The sequence below is a fragment of the Dendrobium catenatum genome, unplaced genomic scaffold, assembly GCF_001605985.2.
Source record: "Dendrobium catenatum unplaced genomic scaffold, ASM160598v2 original_scaffold_161204, whole genome shotgun sequence".
Classification (NCBI taxonomy): Eukaryota; Viridiplantae; Streptophyta; class Magnoliopsida; order Asparagales; family Orchidaceae; genus Dendrobium; species Dendrobium catenatum.
The window spans coordinates 74,312-90,339 of NW_021479630.1; the positions used below are offsets into that span (position 1 = coordinate 74,312).

The window sequence follows — 16,028 nt, forward strand, 5'->3', positions numbered from 1 at the left end:
TGAATATCCTTAAAATTGAAATTCTTTAGAATGAGAATATTAAAGTCCATGATTTTGTGTACATTTAATATATCGAAGAATTCTCTTGACTGTCTATAGGCGTGTCTTAGTGGGAATTTTCATGTAGCGGCTAAAAATTCTAACTACATATAGAATGTCCGGTCTTATAACTGTTAGATATCTCAGGCTTTCGATTAAACTTTTGAACATAGTTGGATCTACTATCTTCCTTTCTTCTTTCTTTGATAGTTTGATTCCACATTCTATTAGAGTGCTTACTGGATTATAATTTTTCATGTTAAATTTTTTTAGAACTTCCTTTTCTTATGTTTCTTGTGTGATAAATATTCCTTATTTATCTTGCTTTACTTCAATTCCAAGAAAAAATGACATGAGTCTAAAATTTATCATCTCAAATTCTTTTACCATAGTTTGCTTAAACACCTTGAATAAAAGTAAATTATTACCAGTAAAAATAAGATCATCCACAATTCCATATATAAACCAACAAGTAATCTATCTCTATTATATTTCTTCACATAGAGAGCGTTCTGATAAGAGCATGAGATATAATTATTTTGTTTGAAGTATGAATCGATTATTGCATTCCATGCTCTTAGTCTAAGAGTCTTAGAGCTTGCTTTAACCCATATAAAACATTTTTTTAATTTATAAACTTTTGATTCATGCCCTTTCTTAATATATCTTAATGGTTGTTCGATAAAAACTTCTTTATCCATTTAAAAATGCAGATTTAACATCCATTTGTAAATAGATCGATTATTTTGTGAAGCAAAAGAAATAATTAACCAAATAGTTTTCATATGAATAACTGGAGAAAATGCCCCAATTTTTTTTTTTAACCTTGAATCTTAATTAATTGGTACTATATTATCTCGACCATATGTATCATCTTATAGGATATAATTCTTAATATATATAACATAAATAACATATATTAAGAATAATATCTAGTGGAAATATATTTTAAATATTTTAAACAATACATATGTAAACCGATGGAGATATATATATATATATATATATTAAAAATTGTTTTAAAAAATAAAAAAAAAATTATCCCAAACAAAACCTAATTAGCTCTTGTTTTCATATTTCTTTAAAAATACATCAACATATACATCTTAAACATCAAAATGAGAACCATGTTGCCTTAAGGATGAAATCAACAGTACTTTGTATAAAAACAAGCCAACACAAAATTCATCAATCCAATATTCTTCATGAGTTCAATCTAACAGAGTAACATAATAGATCACCATTACCATTATCCAACTAAATGAGGATCAGAATAATGTAATAAATATTAAGAAAACAAATTAGGTCGCCCAGCAGAATAAAAATAACTTCAGATCAAAAGAAGCTGATGATACATTCAAAGAAAAGAGGGCTAAAAATAGTAAATAAAAAGCTCAGTTTCTTCTCTTCTGACGGCCACTGCCACCACGGCCTTTCCAACTACTCCATTTCCTTTTTCCCAGTATGACCTTATTGTTAGTTCTCCCATTTTGTTCGCTTCCATTGTTTGGTTGTTTCCGGTGAAGCAAATGTTCTGAAACTGTAGGTCGCCGGGAAATTTGCGATGACTGCTTTGCATATACATTTCTAGAAACAGGTCTGCAAGGCATTTAACAAAACACGTTACAATAGATAGAAGCAAAAATCATCAGTATGTCAGCCTGTATAAACAAATATAGCAAATGTTTAAATGAAGTTAGATTAAGTTTTGGTTTGAACAGCTTTCTTTCTGATTCTTAAAGTAGTTTTTTAATATAAAAATTAAGTTAGAAAGTTGCTTTAGAAAAAGAAAACAGTCCCAAACGAAGCTTAAAACTTCTACTTATTAATAAAATGAAAAATATTTCTTATGTTGTATTTAGTAAGCTGTTATGGAGGAGAAATATTAGGTGCGGAGTCCGAAGTAGAGATACGCCTGGACTCCAATAAAATGTTGACATGTGGAATGGGCACGTGGATATTCAATTGAATTTAATTTTTTACTTTATATATTTAATCTGTCCGCGAAACTTCAAGCCAAGCGCACCAAAAGCGCAACCAAAGCATAGGTAAAGCACAAATAAAGAGCAGGTAACGCGCAATAAAAAAACGCAACAAAAGAGCAATCAAAACACAACTAAAGTGCAACTAAATCGCAAGTGTAGATAAATTGCACAAAAAAGTGCAACAAAAGCGCACTCCACGTGTCACATTTTAAGTGGTTTTCCGGACGTATCTTTGTGTCTGGACTCCGCACATAATAATTTCCTCAGATTCGTGTCAAATAAATAATTTAGAAATCATGCCTTAAGAGGAGGTTCCAAGACAAAATTAGAAGATCAAACATTAGGAGTTTCATGCATTAAGTAGGCCCTTCAAAAGGGGCCTATGACGGCTGCTATTTTATGCAGTCTTAAATTTTAATGTTATGTTCTGTGAATGGGCAACTTAGAAAGTGGCTCAAACCATGGCAGTATACAGCATAAAAAAGCATAGTTTAAATTCCCCAGATCAAATAACGAATTTTAGGCACAATATAGTACCTTCTCAAGAAGCCAAAACTTGGTGTTATCGGTGTCTCGTGCCAGAATCTTCTTTTAATTTGCTGCAGATCTCGTATGGAGATTGACTGGAGATAAGCAAGACAAGTACAAATGGTTAGCGAAGTGTTGAAGTGGAATCGACATATGTGAAGAATGAGGCTCAGATTGCAAACTTTTGCTGGGAAAATTACACCCTCTGGTGGTCTGGGCACGTGTGTTTTGGTTGCAAGGCTCTTGTAATATACAAATCTGTAAAAATTAATTGAATGCATTTATAAACAATACAGAAGATAAAATAATCCCACTTCTCAAACGGGAATATCATCCATGACGTCATAGGGTTTTGAATTTACAAAAACATAAGATGTGGTGCAAAAATAAACATAAAATATCAAAATTTGCAGTTCATTGATTATTAGTTAGACAAATTTTCTCTCGAAAATAAAAACAAATAAAACTCCACCAAATTATTGATCCAAATTGAAAATTTTCTGAAAGTATATTTTATATTGAAAGCATGAATATAATTTTTAATTACTGTTTCTAAAAACAGATTTCTAGTTCAAAATTTGTAATCAATCCTCAACATTTATCATGCATTGTAGTTTTTTTATTATATATAAAATAAGAAAAGAATAACAATAGTTTTTTTTAATATATCTAACATCATATTATGGATGCATTAATGAACACATATACATAAAATACACCAATAAGCAAACTTAGGGTATTTAGAATTACTTAAATTTTGTTGGTTGATTGAGCCAAGAGCTGCATTGTTGTCATGTATTCCATTCAATTAACCCGATCCATTAGACTTTAATTTGCATCATTTTCATTAAAATTTGAAAATATGTTTGTTTCCCTAATGTAACAAATTGAGTTTGAATCAATGAGATGTTATTAAATTTTTAAATTTTAATGCATTAGAAAACACTTGCACACATAGAGGCTAGTCTTGTTTGGTTAATCTAGGCCAATCCCCTGACTTGACATAGGCTAACTTAGGCTTGCCCTAGGATGAACATGCTCCTCTTTGCGCACATCATTTTGACATGCATAACATTAGAAATAATCAAGGTTCTTTATTATGCACACCTTTGACCTAGATTTATTCACAAATCTGATAGAGCAGGGTGGGTTTTGAACGATATAAATCAAGCCTTCCAGAGCACATCTGAGCACATTCACATCCCTAATACGCAAACATTTAGGGTGATCTTGTCTTTGAAATGTGGAGGTCATTCTCCCACTATCTTCAAATCAATCTTAGGGTGTCCCTTCGTGACATGAATTTTCACTTTCATTGGACCAAAATATTGATCATTGCTGATCATTCCTACATTCTCATCTAATTAGCAATTTTCTGGCATCCAAGCATACATGAAATTCAAAAAAATTGGCCACATCTAAGCCCTCTTAACCTTCATTGTGCTTGAACAAGCTTAACGTATTTGAGCCCTTCTGCACCAATCAGACTATACTCTTCCTGACCACCAGCACCTCTCCTAGGAAATTCACACTTACCTAGGTTAAAATTAGAACTTGAGCAAAATCAAACTCAAATCTGTATATATACCTCAATTCTATATCCAAGTGAACCACGTTCATCTAAATACTCTCTTTTCACGTGGGCAAATCTATATTTGTCCAAGAAATTATCTAGGAAAACCACACTCACTTGGATGAAAATCTCAGAAGCGTGTCAAGTCAAATATATTGATCCACTCATTCATATCTTAGCTGGAAATTGATGCAATCAAGAAAATTCCCCAACCAAGAGGGAGAAACTCGATATGCAAAATGCCAAAAAACACACTCCATATAATTTAAGATAAAACACAAAACAAGCTCCAAAAGCAATTTGGAGAACACCAAAACAACTTTAAGGACAAACTTAAACAATATGACTTTCAAACTTGTAAAATAAAACTAACACAACTTATACTTGGACTAAAACTTGAACATACAAAGACACAAGTTACAACTTATATGATATTTAAAAGCTTGGAGAGACTCGACAAAACTAAAATTAAAATGAACATCCCCTCAAAACAACCAACTAGTTGCCACCTCACATGTAATTGATAAAATAGGAAATTAGAGTGCTCTTTAGGAACATGCCAACCAACAGTCCACCACAAAAAACTTGATTCAATGCCAACCAACTGACCAACAACAACACCTCAAACCTTTTGTAGAGAAGAAAGATACAAATGGGGTGGAAACTTGCGAAGAGAAGAAATAGATAAGAAGTCCAAGATGAAGTTATAGAGAGGAGAAGAGAAGGGGATACATAGAGAAGAAAAATTAAAATGAACATCCCCTCAAAACAACCAAATAGTGGTCACCTCACATGTAACCGATAAAATAAGAAATTAGTGTGCTCTTTAGGAACATGCCAACCAGCTGTCCACCACAAAAAATTTGATTCAATATCAACCAACTAACCAACAGCAACACCTCAAACCTTTTGTAGAGAAGAAAGATACAAATGGGGTGGAAACTTGCTGAGAGAAGAAATAGATAAGAAGCCCGAGACGAAGTTATAGAGAGGAGAAGAGAAGGGGATACATAGCTTGCTAGCTATCCAAAAACCCTCAGGTTTTATTTCCAAAAATCACTCCATAACACTCTTTATCAACAGCCATCACCCCATATGAATAGGTAAAGAAGTCCAAAAGACCCCAAAGTAGCTGCCCCTTCCAACCAACCAAAAAGAAGAGAAAATTCCAAGGAAAAAAGGTTCGGCCAGCCCAGAACCCAAGCAGCCAGCATACCAAAAGCCAGCCCCCCCCCGTCCACTTAAGCAATCCATTTCTTCCTACGTATATCACATTTAAATGGGTTGAGCACTTCAAATTTCAAATGGGCAAAACATATTTGAATACATCCCTTCTTAGTGGGTTGAATCCATAAAGAATTCATTGCTTGGGCAAACTATTATTGATTAAGCATACTTTACATACCCCTAACAAACTGAGTGTTTGGACCCTTTTTGATCACTCAAAAGTTTTCTTCCAGGTGTTTAGACTCTTATCTAGGTACTTAAGCTTAGTTGGATGCGTCGTGAACTCATTTTCACATAATCACTTCACCATTATATTAATTAGCATACATGTACATTAACAATTTCAAGTCAGCACGTGAACTGGCTAATGGATTTAATTTTAAGTCTAAGATTGAAATAAAACATGATAGAATGATTATCATTATTAATGAATAGTTGTTATATAAGGATAATCAATCTGCTAAAGTAAAATCCTATATGATTAGTAATGATCTAAGGAATATCAATTTAACTCTATTTTAAAATCAAATTAACTAGATCATATATAAGGTCATATTCTGAAGCATATTATTTCATTTAAAATAAATAAAATTTATTTTAAAAACTATAACAACTATTTTTCAAATAACTTTATCTCAAATTAATACTTTTATTAAAACCTGATAAGTTAAGATGACAGTTCTTATCTTATTTGGATATTTGAGATAAGATCAGACTTGACAATCTTGCTCTAATTATATGAGATAACCCCCAAGGCCATAGTGACTTTTGCACATATTAGGTGTTGTGTTAGGAACGCATTAGACATTTGATTAGTCTATGGTAGGATGTAGCTAGAATTTTTTACTGTACAACCAATGTGGTATGTATTGTTTGCGTGCTGCATTTTATGATGTATTTTTGTAATGTTTTGTGATAGTGTGCATTATGAATTAGAGATATGCATGCATTCTTTCGTAGGAATCATGTCCACTGAGAAGGGTACGTAAATAAAATAAAAATGTATATATATGCTTTGCTTCTTCCGCAAATGTTTTTTTTAGCATACTCCTCGCAATAGGCATAAGCCCAGTAGTACTACCAAAACCTCTGTTTTGTAAAGATTGGTTTGCACATTTTATTTTTATTATTTACATTTTAGTTAGTCTATATGAAGTAAAAGTATGAGCATGAGTCACAGAGAACATTCAAATCTATATCAAAACCATATGGAGGTAAAGATCAGGAGCAGATAGCTGGTATCTCATACCTTCGGTATAGATGTATATTTTTTAGTCTTAGGATCAGGTTTAATATATGCAGAGCTGACCGCATCTTTTTCTTTAACTTAAGAATGGAAAAGATTATAGGGGAAACAAAGTTGAACATGAAATCGTTGAATATGGGGACTGAGAAGCATCAAATGTGATTATCCAAGTTGTTGGGAAGATCAAAGTCGAGTTATTGTAGAACCAGCATCTATTATTAAAGTTAATAATAATTAAAAAAAAAATAAAAAATAAAAAAGGGTCTAAGGAAGATCAAAGCTGAGTTGTTGTAGAACCAAGACAGTCACACAATTACACACTAAGAGGGCCCCAGATGCTACATCAGAGACGATTCGTCTCACCGAGAATATCAGGGCACATCCCCAAGTTGTTGCAGGAGTACCATGGCAGCACAATTGGAGGCCATTCAACAGTTCAAAAAACGTATAGTCTGTTGTCCATAGAATTATACTGGATAGAGATGCATAGAGGGGACACGGGCACATGAATTACTAATCAAGTGGAAGGCGTTGCCGAACAACGAAGCAACATCGGAGCCCTACAATACGATCAAGAAATAGTTTTCATCCTTCCACCTTGAGGACAAGCTGTGTCTTTTGGGGGGGAGGGGAGTATTGTTACGCCCACAGACAGGAGCACTCTGCCCGATTCAGAAGAACCGAACCCAGCAGAGATGTTGGGCGGAAACCAGAGCAGCAGGGAGGTTTTAGCCCCTCGTGGGGCCGAACAAAGCTATAATTCATTATGTAAGGAGGAGGAATCAAGAGGGGGATAAGTTTTATTTACAATTAGGAAGGAATTATTTAGGAAAGTTTTAATTACAATTTGGAGGGAATTAATTAGGGAAAAAAATCTAATTTGAATTCAAATATGAGAAGGAATTATTTAAGGAAAGGGGGGTGATTTGGGAGGGAATTAAGGGAGTCTATTTAAGGCTAAGAATATTGGATTTTGGGGATCAGACAATTTGTTTTCTACCGTAGTTTTATTTTGGAGAGCTTCCTAGCAACTTCTAGGGTTGTGGGAGAGCTGATCTACCTCTCGTATAGCATATCAATTGTATCTTTCATTCTTGTTGAAGAAGAAATACAAAACCAGCCCTAGTATTTGATTCCTGCATTTTTTTCTTCTTGTTTGCTTGCTGTTTTTACTTCTGAATCACATCAGAAAGCGAAAGCAGTTGCCAAAGAAGGCACCTTTTACCAAAGGCAGCGCCAACAGAGGATCCTAAACCAGAGAACTACACTACAGAAAAACCGAGGAGGAGAAGAAAACAAGCCAGCTACAATGCAGTGCAAAGATACTGCAATCCCTGATCCCAATTGCTTCTACAATAAAAAATCGTGTAGAAGGAAACAGATAAATGCAAACAGCCACATCCGAATACAACTACACAGCAAAATACCAAAGAAAACAAACAGCCACTGTTCTTGATTTCAGTAGACGGCTAGGAAGGAATGAAGCAGCCACAACTCTTGACTTCAGCAAGGAAACCAACCAGTGAAATAAATAATAAAAGCAACAAGCAAAACATCATAGATTTTAGAGAACACAATCTTTCTCATAGAGATCAAGGCTATATGCATCAGCATGTTTACATAAAAAGCGAAACATCAAAATAATGAAAATGAATCAAAACTCAAACTAATAATGCAGTTGTAAACTATTGCACAATAACAAAACTCTGTTTGATTCGAAGGAATCAAAAGAGAGGAAATGAAAGCAAAGAATGTAATTAGAAATGTTAAAATAATTAAATAGAAAACATTTTCAGCCATTTGTTTGATTGATGAGAAATTGAGTGAAAATTTTTATTTCTTCTTTTTTATCTGGTTAATATGAAATTGTTTTTGTTTCTTATGAGGGATCATGTTAGTCACAATAAAGACGGGATAATCATTTCTCCCATTTTTCACAAGATTGGGTATGAAATTTTCAATGTAAAAATTTCATGTGCTCACATTCAATGAAATCAAGTTACCAACTAATTACAGTAGAATCAAACACCCAAAACTAAATATGAAGTAAAATGCATGTCTTTCCACCAATTCCTTCGTTGTGATTTCTAATTGTATCCAACCGAAAGATAGAATTTAGAAATTTTAAAAAATTTCTAAAATAGGTTTTATTTTAAGCAAACAATAGACTAAACAAAGAAGGAAATAAAAAAAGTATACATACATTGTATTGTTGTTTATTATCGTCTCCAAGTCCTCAATAGGAGAGTAAACTTCCTCTGAATAAACGGTCTTATCAGAGATGTACATAAATCCATTCATTCCACCACTGCACAAACCCTAAATATTAGCTCCTCGGCAAACTAGTTTATAAATTCTATTAGTAAAACAAATCACAGAATCCAGATTGTTCTGACAGTTTGGTTGAAATATAAATATATAATCCGTTCTCATTTGCAGTGCGATTAAAGCAAAATTCAAAGAACATTTATTTTCAGCATGGTAGAAGTTGAAATTCTTCATTGACTAACAAGGAAGAGACAAAAGACGCCGTCTCTCTGGGTAACTAAACAGAAGAGCAGAAATCAGTAGGTTCCCCTTGACAAACAAACAAGCATTTGCAATTGAAACAGATAGAAAAAATTTTCTAGAATATCCCAACAAAAAATGTAAGGACAATCATTCTAAGCACCATAATTGAGCCTCCATTAAAGCAAAGTTATACATTAAAATAAAACAGTAAGAGAAAATTGTCAAAATAATCCCCAAACTATTGTAAGGGGTTATTTTAGTCCAAACTATATGATGTGTTCATATTAATCTATTGACTCTTCAAATATGATATAAAAAAGCCCCTTAGATGGATTTTTTGGATTATCTTTGAAGAATAAAGAATTAAAATAATCATAAGATAGTTTGGGACAAGAACATCCCCCATATATAGTCCAGGGACCATTTTTACTTCTCTGAGTTAGTAATCATCAGATGAAAACTCTCTAGATTATTGGTTCATTCAATATTAGTATACATATGATCTATAATAAGAAATACATGAGGTATATAATAGTAAAAAGCAAAAAAATAATAATAAAAGGTTATTCAAAAATTATATACAATTAGCTAGTTCATCAATGCAAAATATTGTGTAATTTGCTATTGCTAAAAAAAGTTTAAGAGATAATTACATACATAACACCCAAAAATTATTTTTTTTACAAAATTACCATCCTCCTACCTCCGTTTTTGAAGTTGACACTCAAATATCGGAATTCACACTAAAACTCCAACAAGTATTTTTTGCTTTTGTCAAATTACCAATGATTTGATTGTGGCATGCGCATGGAAGAGTTTGGTAATTCAAAAAATTAACATGGGTGGTAGGTTTTGTAAAGATCAAAGATTTAAATGTTATGTATGTATTCCCCAAAAGAGTAATGATAGGGAATAATTCCTCTCCTCCAACGATATCTTCGATAGCACCCTATGAATTCCATCTTTGGAAGCAAGTTTGGGTGGCCTTGTATAAGATTTTACTATATTTTGTTACCATATCTAAACATGGAATGCTTCCTTGGCAATGGAGAAGCATATTATGTCCCACTCACTATAGGCACTCAATTTTTTTCAGGGGATTCCTTGTCTACTATTAGGCCGTTCTAATGATGAAAGCATATATTTCAGGCTTTTGACTATGTGGGCATTCTTGAGTAAAGTTTGACATCCATGTGTGATTATTATACTCCAATAAAGACTACCTTTTGTTACAATGCCTTTACGAGTAAAGTGACTAACATAATTTTTTTATGTAGGTATTTGCAGTTCCAAAAAGGTTAGAGGCTTCTGTGTAGGATAGATTTTTTTTTAATAGTGGGAGACTTGTTGGAGGCGATATTTTTAGGAAAACATAAGGAGATTTAGTAACCATAAATAAGGGTTTGGTGTGATGTCCAAAAAAAGTACTTTATTTTTTCATACAAATTTGATTTAATTTATTATTTCTTTGAATCAACTCCTTGATCAATTGATATACTTAAAGATTTCCAAGAAAAATTATCACCTAAAAGTGAGAGGCATAATTTGGTGAGCTATTTCATTCTATCTTATTTCTTCTTTAAATCTCATAACTGCTTTTAATGTGAATGAATTTATTAAATTTGCAACAAGTGCATGTTTTCTTAAATAGATTGTATCATTTTCATGCTTCTAAGTTTCTACATGTTAATTTAAGAAAAAAAACTATTTAATTGCCATCAAAGTCAAATTTTAAAACATTACTCCTTTTAATGCAAGCGAAAAATAATTGAGAAAAATTAAGAGTTGTGACATGCAAAATTCCAATTGTGTGTGGCATGAATTTGTGCATTTTATCGTAAATCCAAATCAAAATCCTAGATCCTGAGACACATAAAATTTATTAAAAGACCTTAGGGTTTAAAAATTTATAATACAGATACACAATGAAATATGAAATATCTTGTAAAATACACAAAATTTCACAAGAAAATTATTAAGAAATTATTCGTTAAAAATTTGATGTATGATGGGATACAATTTAGTTTACAAAACATGCACCTGTAGAATCACACATTGTATCCAACTTGAATAAATTCAATAATGTATAAACATTGACAAACAAAAAGAGAAAAAAAATAAGGTAGAAGGATATAAGCCACCACATCATGCCTTCTAACTCTCCCGGAAATTTTCGAGCCTCTCACTTGATCAAAAGGTATACTAGAAGAAATAACACATCCAATTCAAATTTTATTCAAAAAAGAACTTGATTGATTAACCCTTATTAATAATCACAAAGTAGACTAGAAGTAGTCAATCGCCACCCACACAAAAAATCCCTCCAAACGCATAACTCATAAAATTATTATAATAAAAGGCAACAAAATATCATATAAATCTCGAATGAGGTTTCCCTACCCTACTGATGGAGAAAGTGGTCTTAAGATGTCGTTGAAGATCCTCCAAAAGGAGCGTGCGATGAGTCCGAAGAAGAGAGGTCTCTCCATATAAATGTTGCCATGCTTGAAAATTTTGACATTGAAAAATTGTTCAATCAATATTCTCCCATTAGATATTGCAGATCCCTAAAAGAAATATCCATGAACATTCACATACAAGTTTGTCTCTCCACCACACAACGTGTTTTTGATATCCACCATAACTAGTGAACATAGTAAGATTTCCAAGAGAGGTTATATCCTTGGATGGTTGATTAATGACTTATGTCCTTTTATCTTTTTAATTTTCTAAAACATAGTATTGGATTGCATGTGTGACAAATTTATTCAAGATCAATATAATCTAGGGTTTACAAGTGCATCGTTTCTTAACTAGATAGTATGGCGATGTGAAACCACCGGGAACTGTAGGGAAATAATAAAATTATTGTAAGCTCGCTTCTTTAAGATTCATAAACCATAGGAAATAATTTAAGAATTATTCGTTAAGGTTTTGCTCCGGCATGCAGTTACACTTTTAGGAGAATAGATCAATTTAAAACAATATAAAAAAATACAATAAAACTTGATGTACTCGTAATAATAATCCACAGGTTAATATCAAGAGCTTTCACCTTTCCTTCCTCACTCACGCTTTATAGGGCTTTAGCGGAGAAAGATCTTCAGCAAGCCAAACGATGCCATGAAGAAAGTTACGATGATGACAGTCTTGATCCACAGGAGAGTAGCCGGAGAAGGAGGCGCAGGTGGATGACCGACGAGTTTCCATTGTCCGGATGGTCGTTGTTCGTCGATCGCCTCAACGAGATGAAAGAGTATGCGATCTACGTAGCCTTCAACGGAATCTTCAAATCCCTAGTCAGGATCAAAGAAGGGCGATTGAAGGATGTCGATTTGTCCTTGAGAGCTGTATGCAAATTTGTGGTCGACTTCAGGATCGGCCATCCATAAACATGGGAGTCGTCTTTGTTATGAGCCTTGGAGGAGCCGGCGGAAGTAAAGAGTGAAGGGAGGGGAGGAGCTGGTGGTGGGGTTTCTCGGGTAGAGGGGAAAAAGGGAAGGGGCGGCTAGGGTTTAAGGCTAGGGAGGTGGAGAAGAGGTTTTAGAAAATTAGAAATTTATTTCAGAATTTTTTCTAAGAGAGAAAAGGGGTGATTTAATCTCCCAAACTATTCCCAAAATAGCTCAAGGGGGCCGACGGTTTAGGAGGGTTTAGGGAGTATTTAATTTGAATTAAGGAGTTGATTGGGGAGGGAAAAAGGAAGGTAGAGGGGGTCGGCCATATGGGGAGGGGAATATATGTCTAGGTTCAATGCATGTGGGCCCCATAGGAAGTAATTATGGATTGGAATCAAATTTGAATTTTAATTTCAGATTTGATTTAATTAGGGAAGCTTCCTAATTGGGTTTTAACAATATAAAGTATTTAGAATTCAAATATTTAATTGAATTCAAATAAGGGTACTTTCCTAAATGCTAATGGGTTAATTTAGGAAGGTAATTAAAATAGTTTGAGTTTTGAAATTCAAACGTTGGGGCAAGGTAGGCCGACGGCTAAGGGAGAACAAGGGAGGGAAACTAGCAATTGGAGGGTGGAGGACGGCGGCTAGACCGGTGGTGTGGGATGTCCGGCGGCTTGGGTGGAGGATGGGGGTTCGGTTTAAGGGAAGAATGGAGGGGGCCAGTGGGAGAGCAGGCCAGCGGTGGGGAAGGGACTAGTCGGCGACTTGGCACCAAGGGGAGGGGATGGTGGTTGGCTTGAACTGAGGGAAAAGTCGGACCACGAGTCCGAAGCACCTCCGCGACTAGTGGGTATTGCTTTGCCCACTCCTTTGGGACTTCACCACTCAAGAACTCACAAGCTCGAGAGAAGAAAATCAGAAATTTTATTAATCAATCATTAAAAACCAATACAAAGACTAAGACTGTCATATATAGGCCTCAAAAATAAATAAAACTTAAAGACACATATGCCCTCCGGACTACAACTCACTAAACTCCCTCATAGGAGTACAAAGGTCAAATAAAAGAAATAATGAAAATAATACTAATTCAATAACATATAATAACTCATAAATAAATACTCCTGATCGTGGCCATCGATCTGCGATGTCTCCTGTGATAGATGCGTTGGAATCTTCTACTGATGTCCTCATCATATGATTTCCTATTTCTGAATTTGTAAGACTTATTCTAATAATAAATTATTAAATTATCATTTGTTGAATTTTGTTGTAATTAAATTTTCATCGCAAATAACAACATCGATAAAAAATTTAAGGTTACGACCTGTGAAGTTTATTTGTTGAAAATTAAGAGATGTGCATGTTGTATGAATTTGCGCTTTTCATTATAAATCTATATCAGAAATCCTAAACACTACGACATCCTACGTCAATTAGTTTATATAAAAAAAAATTCTCAATAAAAAAAATCTGTGTTATTCCAATTGACATATTCCATAATGTTCAAGCTCAGATAAAAATGTGCTTTAGGAGACCAGAAACAAGTCACATCGAAGCTTTTTCCCAAACAAACCTGAATTCTGGATCAATTTTTCTTCTGACTTTAGTCATGGACAACTTTGGATGATGCTTTTTCCGTCTAATGAAAGAAAGAAATTTTGAAGATAAGGGATGTGAAACATGAACAAATAGCATATCCAAAGCCCAGCTGTTTCTTAGCTTCTCCTCCTCCTAAAGCAATGCACAATTAGATAAACAATTAAAATTTTAAAAAAGTACCAGTGAACAAGCAAAACTGTCAATAAAAAAAATGATGAAAAGATCATCATTATACCGTTAAAGTGTGCTCTACTTTTTCTATTTCAGCAAGAAGGCGAGATTCTTCAATAAATGGTAATTTGCAGACCGCCTAATCATGATAAAAATGTTAAACGGTAAATGAAATGCTCCACTATATTTCTAACAATATGCATTGGAAATAATCTTTCATCAAATAATCTACGAGAACTGGGGGTAATCACTTAAAATAAAATGCAAATCATTCATGTCATTCTTTCCTAGGTGGACAAAAAATAAGAATAGGAAGGGAGAACCATTAGGGGAAAATTATAGCACCCTAAATTTGTCGTTTCCTTCCAACCCAAACATATCTAAGATCATGAAGATAATTCACGATGGTAAAGTATTTCCATACCACTGACTGCATGTCCCAGTGGTATTACCCTTAACTTCAAGATGGGAGGTTTAAAGCTCAATTCCATAAATAATAATATTTCCATACATTATGCATAGTCTCTATGATGGATATATAAATATTTATGAAAAGAATTTTATGTTAATAGCTCTCCCAAAGAAAAATGTCCATAGCAAGCAACTTGATTGGAAAGAAAGCATGATCTAAAATGAAAATGAATAAAAAAGTACGTAAACTTTAAATTTAAATTACATCTATCAAGTGCTCATAGCCTCAAGTTTTACCAACATCAAAACAAACTAGGTAGCTTTGCAGCCAACTGCTCATCACGTTTCAAAACCCTAGGAGACTCGAAATAGGAAGGCGAACAGCAGCAATGCAATCAGAGTGGAGTGAGCAGCAACAATGACAAGTGAAGTTAAACGACAAAAAAAAAAAAATCTTATAGTTCATTTTTTGGAAAGTGGCTAAAATCAACTTCATGAAATGAAATTCAGTTTCAGTCTTTAGTTGAAAAAAATAATAAAGATACGTTGCACTATCATGAGATGGGGATTATAATTTTCCATGAACCTATCATAATGTGCTCAGTTCTACTCGTTGCTTCTTGGTCATGACCTAATAGCCTTTGTATCTGGCTTTGTAGTCAGGGTAGAAAGATGAAACAGGATGGCATATGTACTCTACATCTAGCAGCTATGTTGCACCGATACACCTATTTATGAAGGCATGTTGTATCTAATACACCGACAAATGGATACGCCTCCAATATGGCACTGATACTGTCGTATACGGTTGATGTGAAACCAAATGCACAGGAGCTTATTAAGAAATTTAAGAATAATTGGCAATGTAATCCAAATCAATAACTTATTGTAATAACAAGCAAATTCATTAAAGAATCTTAGTTTTCCACTTGTTTAGACGAAGGAGTACATGTAGATTAACCAAATCTCATAGATAAACAAAGATAGTAGCAATACTAAAAGCTTTTAATCAACAATCCACGATTTAATAATGAGAGTTTTCACCTTGGGGAATGATCACTCGACTACTAGGCTTTAGCGGGAGAAAGTCTGCAGCACACCCAACGATGCCACGAGGACGGTTGCGACACCAATAGCCTTAATCCACGGAAAGGTCGACGGTGGTGGAGAAGTAGTCGGAGGCGGAGGTGGCTCGGGTGGATGGCCGTTGATGGTCCACTCGTAGTCTGAGAATTGGTTGTCAATGACATCCATGAGGGTGGGGAGGATTCGGTTCAAGTAATCTTCAACGGTGTTGTCACAAAACCAAATCCGACGTCGAAGAAGGGTGAT

At 34.0% G+C, this 16,028-nt stretch overlaps 1 protein-coding gene across 2 annotated transcripts in view; it reads right to left on the bottom strand.

Annotated features, from left to right (window-relative positions):
* Positions 1-1,181: 1,181 nt before the first annotated feature.
* The window catches only part of LOC110092967 (5'-3' exoribonuclease 4), a 62,045-nt gene continuing 47,198 nt past the window's right edge, over positions 1,182-16,028 (bottom strand). For both annotated transcript variants that reach the window (XM_020817689.2, XM_028692287.1), the window contains 6 exons: positions 14,350-14,424; positions 14,089-14,246; positions 8,802-8,906; positions 2,735-2,810; positions 2,562-2,647; positions 1,182-1,638 (listed from right to left, as the gene is read on the bottom strand). In XM_020817689.2, the coding sequence (XP_020673348.1) occupies positions 1,434-1,638; positions 2,562-2,647; positions 2,735-2,810; positions 8,802-8,906; positions 14,089-14,246; positions 14,350-14,424 (705 nt within the window). In that variant the 3' untranslated portion in view covers positions 1,182-1,433. The remainder of the gene's footprint in view (positions 1,639-2,561; positions 2,648-2,734; positions 2,811-8,801; positions 8,907-14,088; positions 14,247-14,349; positions 14,425-16,028) is intronic.